General features: G+C 45.7%; 1 protein-coding gene across 1 annotated transcript; it reads left to right on the top strand.

The window, feature by feature from the left end:
* Positions 1-4,593: 4,593 nt before the first annotated feature.
* PSMC1 (proteasome 26S subunit, ATPase 1) lies at positions 4,594-14,813 on the top strand. Its single transcript, XM_072116680.1, has 11 exons — positions 4,594-4,736; positions 5,291-5,344; positions 7,536-7,632; positions 8,593-8,717; positions 8,801-8,986; positions 10,442-10,570; positions 12,433-12,529; positions 12,613-12,802; positions 13,209-13,360; positions 13,558-13,712; positions 14,397-14,813. The coding sequence occupies exons 1-11, from the start codon at positions 4,734-4,736 to the stop codon at positions 14,529-14,531; spliced, it is 1,323 nt and encodes a 440-aa protein (XP_071972781.1). The 5' UTR covers positions 4,594-4,733; the 3' UTR covers positions 14,532-14,813.
* Positions 14,814-14,836: the final 23 nt, after the last annotated feature.

The following is a 14,836-nucleotide window of genomic DNA, read 5'->3' as shown; positions in this document are numbered from 1 at the left end:
GCCCTGTCCACCTCCATAGGCTCCTCTGCCGATGGTACAACAGGAGACTGGAGTGGTCTTTGGAAAGCAGGAGCCAGGCGAGGGAGACGTTGTGGGCGGACTTGGGGTTGTTCAAGGCGTGATTCTTCAGCATGCTCCCTGAACCGCACATCAATCCGGGTGGCTAAGGTGATAAGACCACTCAGGGAAGACGGCAGATTCCGAGCGGCCAGGGCGTCCATAACTTGAGTAGAAAGTCCCTTCTTGAAAGCTGCGGACAGGGCCGCGTTGTTCCAGACGAGTTCCGAAGCCAGGGTACGGAACTGGACAGCGTATTCTCCCACGGATGAATTCCCCTGGCGTAGATTCAAGAGCGCAGTCTCAGCAGAAAAGGCCCTTGCAGGTTCTTCAAAGACTGACCGGAACTCTGCCAGAAAAGCTGAGAAATTAGCCGTGACCGGGTCGTCTCTATCCCAAAGTGGAGTAGCTCTGGGCTTTCCCAGATAGGAGGCTGAGGATGAAGGCCACCTTGGATCGCTCCGTGACGAACTGAGACGGAATGAATTCTATATGCAGGGAGCATTGGGTTATAAAGCCCCTGCACATCTTGGGATCGCCATTATACTTGCCGGGCATAGACAGCCGAAGCCTGGGATCAATGGCAGGAAGACAAGCCGGGGTTGCGGGAGCCACGGGGACAGGCTCAGGAACCAGTTGCTGTTGCTGGGTGGCTAGCAGCTGCTGCAGCATGGTGGTCATCTGTTCCAGCTGTTCGCGTTGAGCGGTAATCTCTCGGGATTGCTGGACCACGATGGAAGCCAGAGTCGGACGGGTAGGAAGCGGAACCTCAGCGGGATCCATGGCCGGATCTTACTGTCAGGCTCCGTGAGGTTGTGGATCCTCTGAACCACTGCGAACGATGGCACAAGCCACTACCTGGGACCGGAGTCTAAGTGGTACCCGGTTTTCACCAGAGCCCGCCGCAAAGCGGGTTAGACAAGCTGCGGCGTGGTACCACCAGGTCGTTCCACAGGCGTGACTTGTCCGCAGTGGCAGCCAAGGTCGAGGTACAGAAACGGCAGGCAATCTCGTAGTTGGGGACAGGCAGGAGGTCAGGACAGGCAGCACAGGATCGGAGTCAGAGACGTGGCAACAGGTCAGGGCAGGCGGCAAAGGACCGATGTCAGAAACGGAACCAGGGTCACAACGGGAATTCACAAGAAGAACACAAGGCATCAGAAAAGCTTTCTCCAGGGCGCTAGGCACGAAGATCCGGCAGGGGCTTGCAGGAAGAGGCAGGCTTAAATAGATTCTGAAAAAATGGCCAGCGCCAATTAATGGCGCGCTGGCCCTTTAAATTTTGAGAAGTGGCCGCGCGCGCACGGCGGAAGGGAGCGAGCCGGGAGCCGGGGAAGGTAAGCAGTGCTGGCGGCGCGCTGGTGGGGGCAGAGAAGCACGGGTGAGCCCGCGACCCATATCATGGGTCACCAGTGACAGCACTTTATCCCTACTAAATAGGGAAAGTGTCCAATTTCTGTCTCTGTACTGACAAACTTGTATATCGGTATATCCTTCTGACAAAGTGAAAGTAAGCAAAATAAACACCACGTGACACATCAATGCTTTTTGGGATTAAACTGCTATTCTGTGAAAAACGATAACATTGCGTGGGCAGAAGGCAACGTGAGCTGCAACTCACTCAATTATTTTGTGGCACAGGGTAACATTTTTAATTTAGTATTAAACATTAGCAAAATACTACAAGGGACTCCTTGAAATGGTGGACACATGGTCTAGGTGCAGTTTGCCTGTGAAGTGTACAGGGTGCGGCAGATTCATGAATTCTGGTGCACATTCTTCATGAATCTGTCGCTCCCTGCGCCGCAGAGTACACCAACTTTTTTTTGGTGCGCCTTTAACATACAGCATAGAACACTGAATACACAGGACGGCAGTGGGGCATGCAATTTGTTAATATGTTCAATCACTCCAGCAGCAATGGTCATATCCAAGGACAACTGTCCTTCGACTCTAAGAGACCATATGACTACATTTATGGGAAATTATCTTCACACATATTTTTAATAACATCCAATTGAAGAAATGTATGCATATTGAAGATAAGTTTAATTAAATGTGAATATCAAGTTGGTAATACCCAAGCATAAACATTTCACACAAGCGTGTTTCTTGTGCAAGTTCTGCAGAAGTTTGTGACTGTGATAACATTATGTTCAAGTCTACAGATAGCTGGAGATAAATATAAATAATAAAAAATGATTCAGTCAATTATAATGCACATGAGAAGGCGCCCCCTGGTGCATGAGCAAAGTGCTTTTTTTTAGATTCATAGAACATTTTGTCTATAAATATAAATCCTTTGTCAAGAGCTTCTGTCAATATGTTGCAGAATTGTATCTGAAAAAAATGAATGGTTGTGTCATGACAGATATAAAGGTACAGGCCCTATGCTTAACCACAATCTCTGTCCCTGCCTACTTGCCAGGCAATAACTGGTTGATGTTCCCGACTCTGAGATAAAAGCTCCCATGTTCCACTGCAGTAAGTATGGGGTGGGAGCTGGAGCCCCGGACTGGTCGGATCCCACCCCTGGTGATCGGGGCAGCTCCTTCCCACAGCCTGGCGACAGAAGGAGGCTGGAGGACAGGAGGAGAATAGAGGATGGAGGGGATAGAGGACAGGGAGGCTGGAGGACAGGAGGAGGCCGGAGGAAGCCACAGGAGGAGGATAGAGGAAAGGGGGGGGCTGGGGACAGGAGGAGGATAGAGGACAGGGGGCTGACGGAAAGAGGACAGGGGGCTGGAGGACAGGAGAAGGCTGGTGGAGGCTACTTGAGGAAAGGAGGAGGCTGGAAAACAAAAATAGAAGATAGGGGGCAGGAGGAGTCTGGAGGACAGAAGGAGGCTGGGTGACAGGAGGAGGCTCAGGGACAGGAGGAGGATAAAGGACAGTGGGGGCTGGGGGACAGGGGAGGAGGCTGGAGGACAGGAGGAGGAGGCGGGGGGACAGGAGGAGGAAAGAGGACAGGGGGACTGCGGGACAGGAGGGGGATAGAGGACAGGCGGGCTGGAGGACAGGAGAAGGCTGGGGGACAGGAGGAGGATGCTAGAGGAGGAAGAGGCTGGAGGACAGGAGGAGGATGGAGGACAGGAGGCTGGGTGACAGGCGGCTACAGGAGGAGGCTGGAGGGCAGGGGGCCACATGAGGAGGCTGGTGGACACGAGGCCAAAAAGAAGGATAGAGGACAGTAGACAACAGAATGAGGCTGGAGGACTGGAGGCTACAGGGGGCGGCTGGAGGACAGGAGGCTACAGGAGGAGGCTGGAGGACAGGAGGGCAAAGGAGAAGGATGGAGGACTGAAGGTCATAGACGGAGGATAGAGGATTTTAGCTCACAGGAGGATTTTGGAGGCTACAGGAGGAGGCTGGAGGACATGAGGAGGATGGAGGACAGGAGCTACAGGAGGAGGATGGAGGACAGGGGGCCACAGGAAGAGGCAGAAGGATAGGCAGCTTCAGGAGGAGGCAGGAGGCCACATGAGGAGGCTGGCGGACAGGAGGCCACAGGAGGAAGCTGGGGGACAGGAGGCCACAGGAGGAGGCAGGAGGATAAGAGGCTACAGGAGGAGGCTGGAGGACAGGAGGCCACAGGAGTAGGCTGGGGGACAGGAGGAGGCAGGAAGATAAGAGGCTACAAGAGGAGGCAGGAGGCCACGGGAGGAGGCTGGAGGACAGGGGGCCACAGGAGGAAACTGAAGGAGGCTGGAGGAAAGGAGACTACAGGAGGAGTCTGGAGGACAGGAGGAAACTGGAGGAGGCTGCGGGACAGGGTGCGACAGGAGGAGGAGGAGGCTGGAGTATAGGGGGCAACAGCAGGAGGCTGGAGGACAGGAGAAGGAGGCTGGAGGACAGGAGGAGGAGACTGGAGGACAGGAGGCCACAGGTAGAGGAAGATAGAGAACAGGGACCACACCATGTGAGTAAGTGTGTGAAAAAAAATAAAAGTGGAAAACCAAATGTAAAGGGAGGATAAAATTAAAGAGGGGTTTTATATGTTGCAAAGTTGTATTAGGGGGCACTATATGCGTTATTGGGGGTTGGTCACAGTAAGGCTACATTCACACTGCTGCATGGTGGACGTTTATACGGCCGACGTAATACACAGCAATGGGCTATCTAATCCCAGCATTCGGCGCCATGCGCCATATATTCCTACGGAGAGGGGGCGGGGGTGAGCACCGCTCACCCCCCTCTCCTCTCCCCGCACGCTGCCGTGTGCCCGCCGTTCTATGGTATGGCAGGCAACGGCAATGTGAGACCAGCCTAAGTGGCAATTGTACTATGTAGGGTCTATCAAGGTCGATATTTTGTCATACTTGTGGGTGGGGCAATGGGAGGGGCCTTTTGTTCCTCTTTCTCCGCCCAAAAGTTGGGAGGACTGCATGTGTTACTGCACCAGATATCCCAAGGCAGTGGTTTCCTTTCACACAGTAAATCCTAGAAAATAGACCATAAGGGTTTATTATCACCACTTTTCCTTTGTTGATAGGATATTTCTATCCCAGGCCGGATATTCAACCTATGACAACTGCGAGCAGTGAAAGCTCTATGCTGCTGCTATGGTGACGGCGGCCATTTTCAGCTTCGCACTCTTTTGTCTTCCGGAATCCGGAGTTAGATCCAGCGCGGTCGCCGTACAGTGACGTGTTTCCGGTTAAATCGCTGCGGCAGACATGGTGAGTGAGCATCTTTTTCTCCGGGAAACGGGTCATTTACCGGCTATTACCACTACAGACGGGCCGGGGGAAAGCTTCCTGGTATAGTATGTAGTGGCAGCTCCACCATCCAGGGGTTACCCCGGTTTATATTCTCAGATTGATGCATTTAGATGTTACAGTTCGCAATCGCATACATCCACCTTTGTAGTCGCTGCGGTATATAAGACTGCCCATAGGATTACTGTGCAATTTATAGAATTATTCCAGTGTGAATCACAATGGTCATATATGTTATCCAGAGCAATCACCGAGCCATCTAATGTGCCTAACCAGACACATAACACCCGGACATATAGTAATACTGTCATGGCACCACCTATACCAGTAGTGTCCGCAGCACATTGTATAAATTTAATGGAGGTGACTGGGGTGGCAGCTACGGGTTTAATGTGCAGATGACACATTGATTGGGATTATACAGAACATGTTCCCAGAAAGTCACCCTTTCTCTGGGGTTTCCCATTATAAATAAAATATTGGCATACTTAACTCTTATTTTTTTTATTTTCCAGGGACAAAGTCAAAGTGGAGGACATGGCCCCGGAGGAGGAAAGAAAGATGACAAGGTAAGAAGTCCTGCAGTGCACACCTATTTTCTGCCTCTGTGGATGTAGTCTCCCGTTTCTGTGTTCCAACACAGAAGCAAAACCAGTGATCTCAAGGGGGCCCCATAGCAGTTCTGCATGCCCCCCCCCCTTTCACCGTACACACTCATATATAAACATAAACTTTTGCACTCCTACATACATCATACACACATGGATACAATATATATACACCATGTATACACACTCAGCATATATCCAGTACCATATATATATATATATATATATATATATATATATATATATATATATATATATATTACACACACATACACCATAAATGCACATACAGTGTATATACATATGTGTGTGTATGTATATATATATATATATATATATATTTTTCACATACACAAGGCACATTTATTATACTTGCCTCATGCATGTCCAGAATGTCTTTGTGTCGGTTTGGGATATGGCTCACCCAACGTCACATGACCTCAGCCAGGACTGAAAGGTTGCTGGGCTGCAACACCTAAGGCAGCAGCAGAAGGATGGCCTGTAGACATGGCCATGTTATAATTTATTTATATCGTGCCCCTGGGCCCATACCTCTATGTCTCTGCTTAGTGTAGCCGCCTACAGGGCCCGCGACCCAGTGCTGAAAAGGGAACATAGAGGGACATAAACGGTATGAATTGATTATGACTCAGCTGTGCCTCCAGGCCCATTAACATGGTGGGCCCCACAACAGCCGCTACCGCTGGTATGACGGTTGTTAAGTCACTGTTGTAGTTACCGTATATACTCGTGTATAAGCCGAGTTTTTCAGCACAAAAAATGTGCTGAAAAACGTCCCCTCGGCTTATAAACGAGTCATATACGAGTTAACACGAGTTAAAAATACTTAAAAAAATAATGAACTTATATACTCACCCTCCGGTGGCCCCGATGTGCAGCGCTGCTCCCCCGATGTCCGCGCGGCTCGTCTTCAGGCTTCCGCGCCCGTCTTCTTTCTTCTGCAGGGCGCCGCCATTGTTCTTCCCCCAGGCGGCGCCTAGTATGACGTCAGCAGCGGCGCGTCATACTAGGCGCTGGCCAAGAGAGAGAGCAATGGCGGCGCCCTGCAGAAGAAAGAAGGCGGCGCGGAAGCCTGAAGATGAGCCGCGCGGACATCGGGGAGCAGCGCTGCACATCGGGGCCACCGGAGGGTGAGTATATAAGTTTTTTATTTTTAGTTTTTAATACTGGGGCAAGCTGTATACTACTGGGGGCAGGTGTTTACTACCGGGGGGAAGGCTGGGCTGGGCTGTATACTACACGGGGCAGGCTAGGGTGCTGTATACTACTGGGGGCGGTGCTGTATACTACTGGGGGCGGTGCTGTATACTACTGGGGGCGGTGCTGTATACTACTGGGGGCTGGTTGGCTATATACTGGGGGGGGGGGGGTCTGTGACCAATGCATTTCCCACCCTCGGCTTATACTCGAGTCAATATGTTTTCCCAGTTTTTGGTAGTAAAATTAGGGGTCTCGGCTTATACTCGGGTCGGCTTATACTCGAGTATATACGGTACATTGTCTGCAACTCAGTGAGCAGAAATGGTCTCCCAAACTTCTCTATCGAAACACAAGCCTAATAACAATCAGACATTTGTCAAACATTACTATACAATAGTGGACCATAGCCCATTGCTACTTTACCCAATTATATATTATCATATGATGTGAACCCCATATACTGTTATATATCTTTCAATCCAGCCCTTAAGGGCGCTGTCCCACGTTGCGTTCGCAAACGCAGACGCATTCAAAACCGCGCCCACCGGGGCGGTCCGCGGTCCGATCGCATCGGCGTTTCTATGGAAACGCCTGCGATCGGGAACGCAAAACACCGGCGGCTCGTACCCGATCGCAGGCGTTTCCATAGAAACGCCGATGCGATCGGACCGCGGACCGCCCCGGTGGGCGCGGTTTTGAATGCGTCTGCGTTTGCGAACGCAACGTGGGACAGCGCCCTAAGGGTCCACAAACACTACGTGCGTGGAATGAGGTAATGGATGCTCTATTCTTGATCAGCAGAAATGCACTTGATAGTCTGGTAAATGTCAGCTGGTCTGTACAGCTTACTGATAGTTTAGAATGTCTGATAATCTAGTAGATTATCTGATTCTCATATGTTCTTACTGTATTTTCATTTATGCCACAAAAGGACAAAAAGAAAAAGTATGAGCCGCCCGTCCCGACTAGGGTTGGAAAGAAGAAAAAGAAGACAAAGGGCCCTGATGCTGCCAGTAAACTTCCACTAGGTAAGGCCTTTTCCGTTACCTTACTGCAACTTTATTTTATATTCTGGAAAAAGGGTGAAAAGTGGACATGCAATGCACTGTGAGAAACTCGAGTGACAGTTTTCTGGAAAATGTTATCATAGCCATATTTTCAATATTTAATTTTCTGTAAAACTGATGGTAAATGTCCTTTAAAGAGAACCCGTCAGGCAAATTAACCCCCAAAACTGAATGTATTTTTATAAACTGCCATTAGAAAGCATTGCCCCTATCCCTGCATTGTCCCACTACATGCCTGTAAACTTAAGCAATCAGGTTCTAAAGCTGTATGCAAATGACCTGAGAGAGTTCAAATGAATCATTATCATATTCAGCTGATTAGCTTATTAAGTGGGAGGCACCACCACACCCCCAGTCCCTGACTGCCAGCCTGTATAATGATGTGAGGTATAATGGTGTAATGGCTCCTCCATGTGCTTCCTGGTGCTGGCGGCCACACCCTCTGCAGGCTGTGTGTGTATAGGAGAGATACAACAGCTCCAGGCAGCCATGTTATAGCAGAACATGTCAGATTCATGTGTAGCTGATGTGTCTCACGCATGTGTATAGCAGAACATGTCAGGCACTTGTGTAGCTGATATCTGTGTATCACACATGTGTATAGCAGAACATGTCAGGTACTTGTGTTGCTGATGTCTGTATCACACACGTGTATAGCAGAGCATGTCAGGTTTTTGTGTAGCTGATGTCTGTATCACACATGTGTATAGCAGAACATGCCAGGTACTTGTGTAGCTGATATCTGTGTACAGACACTAGCAATGCTTTACTATACATTACACACAGACACAACCAGGAGGGGGAGGGATAACATCACTTTCTCTCCATGTGCCTAGCCTCATTTACAGTGACCTGATAAAAAGTGTCCTTTAAGTTCTTTATGTGATGGCCACTATTTCCCATCCTTTCATTCCTCTCTAGTAACCCCTCATACACAGTGCAGGCTGAAGCTGCTGAAGTTGGAGAGGATAAAGGACTATCTACTCATGGAGGAAGAGTTCATCAGAAATCAGGAGCAGATGAAGCCTCTGGAGGAGAAGCAGGAGGTATGCAAGATATCCATTGTGGTGGAAACGGATACATTGGTCTTGTGGCAATGGGATATCATAGCATGTGTGCTTTTTGGCAGGAGGAGAGATCTAAGGTTGATGATCTACGAGGAACACCCATGTCCGTGGGAACTTTGGAGGAAATCATTGATGATAACCATGCTATTGTGTCCACATCAGTGGGATCGGAGCATTATGTCAGTATCTTGTCATTTGTAGACAAAGATCTACTGGAGCCAGGATGTTCTGTTTTGCTGAACCACAAAGTAAGTTGACTGACATGCAAAGACTGTGAACAATACATGATCCCCCAACCTTCTCCATAAGGCATAAGCCTTTATTAGACCTTAGGGGGACATTTATCATGGTGCAAAGCCGATTCTGAGAATTTCATATATTTAAAAAAAAACTTGGTGACTCCCGTTCCCCCTTACTGGTATGGGTGAAGTTGCTGTGCCCAAAACAGTGACTAAGCCACAATGATGAACCTCCTGTCCAGCAATGCAACACATACAGAATTTACAGGAAATCTGACGTCAAAATGATAAACTAGGGGGAACTTACTCATAGATCCAGTCATAGTGACTGTGGCAATCTTCTTACATTTGTTATCCATTGCCTCCTTCCTTCTAAAATCAACTATTAAAATGATTCTAATGAGTCAAAAGAGCTCTACCAGCCTGTTGCACTTCTCCCTTCCACTTTGTGCTGTTGCCATGAGAATACAGCAGGAAGAGGGAATGGAAAGTGCTGATGGAGCAGGAGGGAGAGTGAGACAGTGTAACCGCCTGTGAAATTACATCACAGAGGGGCTATGGTAACGCTGTTCTGGCCCATTCGCATGATGAATAGTTTATGGTTAACAAATATACCAATATTACTGTCACAGTGCCTTGATTTTTGAGTAAGTGCCCCTGGATCATCATGCTTCTGATAGATTTCCTTTTAATAGTCGCAATATGTTTGCCTCATAATAAATGTCCCCTAGTGTATTCAATCAACTCCAACATTGATGATTGCTGTATATGAAAACAATCAGTCCCTATATACCAAACAGACAGTCATATGAGGGTTTGGTGCAATTTATCAGTATAGACTCTCCTTTGTAAGGCAAATACAGCAACATCACAAATCTTTCTCTTGATAGATTATTACATTTTGCCTGCACTAAAACAATGTTTTTATTTTACATTTGGCCTGAGTGTAGACTTTTATGTTGTATTCTGTGGATGTAAACAGTAGTGCAGAATACTAAATAAAGGGTTTTTCCCATACATTATTGCTTACTGTTAGGATATGCCATTGTTGGATGATAAAGCGGTCTACTGGCACCTCTGCCACACATTAGAATGAAGCTGAATATATATAGTATAGTAGTTCTGGGTTCTCTTGGTCTTGGGCAGCTGCCAAATAACGGAATTTTTAAATTCTGCAGTATAGATGCAGTAGAATGTATCTATGATCAGGCCAAGCCCCTCCCATATCATATTTACAATTTAACACATGAACATATCCCAAATGTTCATAAGACCTAACAACATGAATTTGTTTTGTTGAGAACCTCTGGCAGGAATCTGATTGAAATAGACTTAAAAATCCAGCGACCGGGTCATAAGACACCAGGATGCAACGTCAGTAGCTTTGACTTGACTTATTCAAGTAACACTCTATAATACCACATGCTCTGTGTTATTGATCATATTGTATTATTCTTTGCTTAGGTTCATGCAGTTATTGGGGTCCTCATGGATGATACAGACCCCCTGGTGACTGTGATGAAAGTGGAAAAAGCACCTCAGGAGACCTATGCTGATATTGGAGGTCTTGATAACCAAATCCAGGAAATAAAGGTGTTTTATTGTTTTAGTAAAGTCATAAAGTGATAAGGAGTCTTTTAATCTTCATCAAAATATATACCGGCTGACTGCAGGAGAGTGTATCTGAATTTTGTGCAGACACTATTTAAAATGGTATTCCCATTTCAGCAAATTAATGTTTTTATGATAAAAAGTTGGACAATATATTGGAAAATTGTATATCAATTCCTCTCGGTTTTCGAGATCTCTGCTTGCTGTCCATCTATAGAAAGCCTCTATGTTTACTTCCAGTGGACAAAAATCTGACCATGGTCACATAGGTACACAGCTCGTTATAACACACAGCTCTGATTACAGGCGGTCCCCTACTTAAGGACACCCGACTTACAGACAACCCATAGTTACAGACAGACCCCTCTGCCCACTGTGACCTCTGGTGAAGCTCTCTGGATGCTTTAAAATAGTCCCAGACTGCAATAATCAGCTTAAAATTGTCTGCAATGAAGCTTTATTGATAATTCTTGGTCCTATTACAGCAAACAAATTTGAAACTCCAATTGTCACTGGGGCAAAAAAAAAAATTGTCGGGAACTACAATGATAAAATATACAGTTTCGACTTACATACAAATTCAACTTAAGAACAAACCTACAGTCCCTATCTTGTATGTAACCCGGGGACTGCCTGTACTCTCTGTGATACTAATGAGCTGTGCATCTGTGTGACCATGGTCCTATTTCTGTCCACTGGAAGTAAACATAGAAGGTTTCTATAGAATGATACAATTTTCCAATATACTATTATATAACTTTTTATAATACAAATAATAACATTAATTTTCTGTAATGGGGATACCACTTTAAAGAGAACCCGTCATGCAAAATAACCCTCCTAAACTAAATATATTTTCATAAACTGCCATTAGAGAGCATTGCCTCTATCCCTTCATTGTCCCTCTACATGCCTGTAAACCTAAGCAATGAGGTCCTAAAGCTGTATGCAAATGACCTGTGAAATGTCCAATGAAGCATTAGCATATTCAAGCTGTCCACCTTATTCATGAGTGGGAGGCACAGCCACACCCCCAGTGCATGACTGACAGCCTGTATAATGATGTGAGGCTGTATAATGATGTGCTTCCTGGTGCTGGTGGCCACGCCCCATGCAGCCTGTGTGTGCATGTGTGTGTGTTTAGGAGAGATACAGCAGCTCCAGGCAGCCATGTTACAGCAGAACATGTCAGATTCATGTGTAGCTGATGTCTGTGTCTCTCACCTGTATATTAGGAGGATGCAGCATGTCAGCAGATGCAGCACACACACTAGCAATGCTTTACTATACATTACACACAGACATGAGCAGGGGGAGGAGAGGGGAGGGGTAACAGTGGTGACATCACTGTCTCTGAGCATTTTTCCAGCCTCATTTACATGATAAAGAATAGATGATTTTACAATGATTAATGTATGAAATAACTAGATAAAGGCTGTGATGGGATCCTTGTGAGCTGCTCCAACAGGTAGAGGTGACAGGACAAGTGGCAGAGACCTGATGACATGTGTCCTTTAAGTCTTTTTTTCCACATATCATTTATATGAATCTTCATTTTACAATTCTTGTAAAATTTGTAATAAATTCCACACCCCATGAAGGCACATAGTAAGGGACCTCGAAACCAATGGGATTTTAACAAACATGTAATATCCAGTAGAATTTTTAATAAGACAGGTGTGGAGACTACACAGAGATGAAGTTTTAATGTTATTTGCGTCTGCTCTCTTTGTTCAACCATTCTGGAGCCCTATTATCTTGGCTCACAATAACTGATCCAAAACGTTAAAAGAAATAAGGGAGACGTGAACAGGTTCTAAATCTGCATGATGTATGTACCGTAGGAATCTGTGGAACTACCACTGACGCATCCAGAGTATTATGAAGAGATGGGCATTAAACCACCAAAGGGTGTTATTCTATATGGCCCTCCTGGCACAGGTACAGTCCCCAAGGTTCCTATTCTTATTTTATGTATTATTTGTAGAAGACCATATATTGACTGACTTCACTAACCTCCACAGGTAAAACCCTTCTGGCCAAAGCTGTAGCCAACCAGACTTCTGCTACCTTCCTGAGGGTGGTGGGTTCAGAGCTCATCCAAAAATACCTTGGTGATGGCCCTAAGCTGGTTCGTGAGCTGTTTAGAGTGGCTGAAGAACATGCACCATCTATAGTGTTCATTGATGAGATTGATGCCATCGGCACAAAGAGGTAAAACTGGCTTGCGGCTTAATATAATGTGATAAAGGACATGCTATAATACTTTAGCAAATGGTGGTCTATTATTGTCCTTGAAACAATGCTCCTATCCTGACCGGTGCTGATCTTGCCTAGGAGCTTGACCTGTTTTGGTGCGGTGAGCACATGTTGTCACACCGTGACAGTGCACGGCAAAATAGAGGATATGTCCCATATTTTTCTGTGTTGTGGCACCAGTCTGCGCTCCTCTATAGAGGTCGGGATGAGCAGTGCTCATCCCTCCTCTCCAGCGCTCTGATGTGTGAATGTACCCCTAGATGGGAATATACTTTTATTTTCATTTTGATGTCCACTATTTAGTTTGAACAGAGGAAGTTAAATAATATGCCGCACATCTAATATTCTGCTTTTCTTGCAGATATGACTCTAATTCTGGTGGTGAGCGTGAAATTCAGAGGACCATGTTGGAGCTGCTTAACCAGCTGGATGGATTTGATTCTCGTGGTGATGTGAAAGTCATTATGGCCACAAACAGAATAGAGACCTTGGACCCAGCATTAATTAGACCAGGTGCTTATTAAACCTTTCCATTCTTTATTAATAGTGATCTAGTCCTAATTGATTCTCTAGAATAGCTCCTCCACATCGGTGTTAGGTACTTTTTCTAGAAAAGGTTGCAGATACACCTGGGGCAGAAAATACGTCTCTTCACTTTATGTTGCTTAAGTTGTATGTACTGATCATTATTTGTTCCTCCATGCACTAAGGGCGTATTGATAGAAAGATTGAATTCCCTCTTCCTGATGAAAAAACTAAGAAGAGAATCTTCCAGATCCACACAAGCCGCATGACACTGGCTGATGATGTTACACTGGATGATCTGATCATGGCAAAGGATGACCTGTCCGGAGCAGATATAAAGGTGCGTTGTGCCCTCCCAGGGGTGATGGTGGTGTTTGTAATGGACAAGGAGTATTTTATACATACATCTGTAGACCTATTGGTCCAGTTATTGATGCATTATGAAATGGAATCTCTATAGGCAAAGGTGTAAATTCTTTTTGGTCACTGACCCTATCTATAAAACAAAGTTCTCTAACAGTAACATTTTTGCAACTGGAAACTTTCCTATAAATAGGTCATTACTGAACTATTCTTTTCAATTTATTTCACATTTGAGAACTGATTGAATGTCATCAGTGGAAAAAAATAGCATAGGTTCTAAAATGTCCACAGATCAGTGGGGGAAAAATTGAAATGTGAAAAAGCACATTAAAAACAATGATTCAGTAAGGCAACCGTGAAAATCACTGAATCCAGGAAAAGAATGAAAAACAATGTGTGAATGAGCCCAAACCAGTTTTTCAATAAGGCCTCAAAGCACAGATGAAAAAAAAATTGAGGTGTGAAACATAGCCTTCATGAAATTCCATTCATCTGTTATTGGTGGTGTGTCAGTCAGAAGGAAAACAGCAATGCATGTGCTTAGTGTGAGTGTTACTGAAGATTAGTAGATAAATAATCTACACATTGTTCTGAAGAACTGCTTATTTTAATCAACAAGATGTGATTGGGTCAGCAGCTAACTTATCTTTTCCTTCCGCAGGCTATATGTACAGAGGCTGGGCTGATGGCGCTCCGAGAGAGGAGGATGAAAGTCACCAATGAAGACTTTAAGAAATCAAAAGAGAATGTTCTTTACAAGAAACAAGAAGGCACACCAGAGGGGCTGTACCTGTAATGTTATTTTCTGTATATTTTTTTTTTCCTGCGTATCACTGGCTGGCTGGGGGTATCCCTGTATGTGTACAGGGGCGACTGCTATAAAGTTGGACAATGACTCTGATCGTACCAGAAAAAAACATGATGGGTGTCCTTGCCACAAGTCATCAAACCCAAATTTAACAGACTACTGTGCTGTTACTATAAATTTTCCCACAGTGGCTGCCAGAAGTTGTGTGAAATAAAAAAATGCTAAAGACAGATTGTTGTAAGAATAAATCATTGATTTCTATATATCCAATGCAACATGTCTAGTGTGATGTC

This window comes from Engystomops pustulosus, chromosome 7, assembly GCF_040894005.1.
Source record: "Engystomops pustulosus chromosome 7, aEngPut4.maternal, whole genome shotgun sequence".
Classification (NCBI taxonomy): Eukaryota; Metazoa; Chordata; class Amphibia; order Anura; family Leptodactylidae; genus Engystomops; species Engystomops pustulosus.
This window is presented reverse-complemented; position numbering and strand designations above follow the sequence as displayed.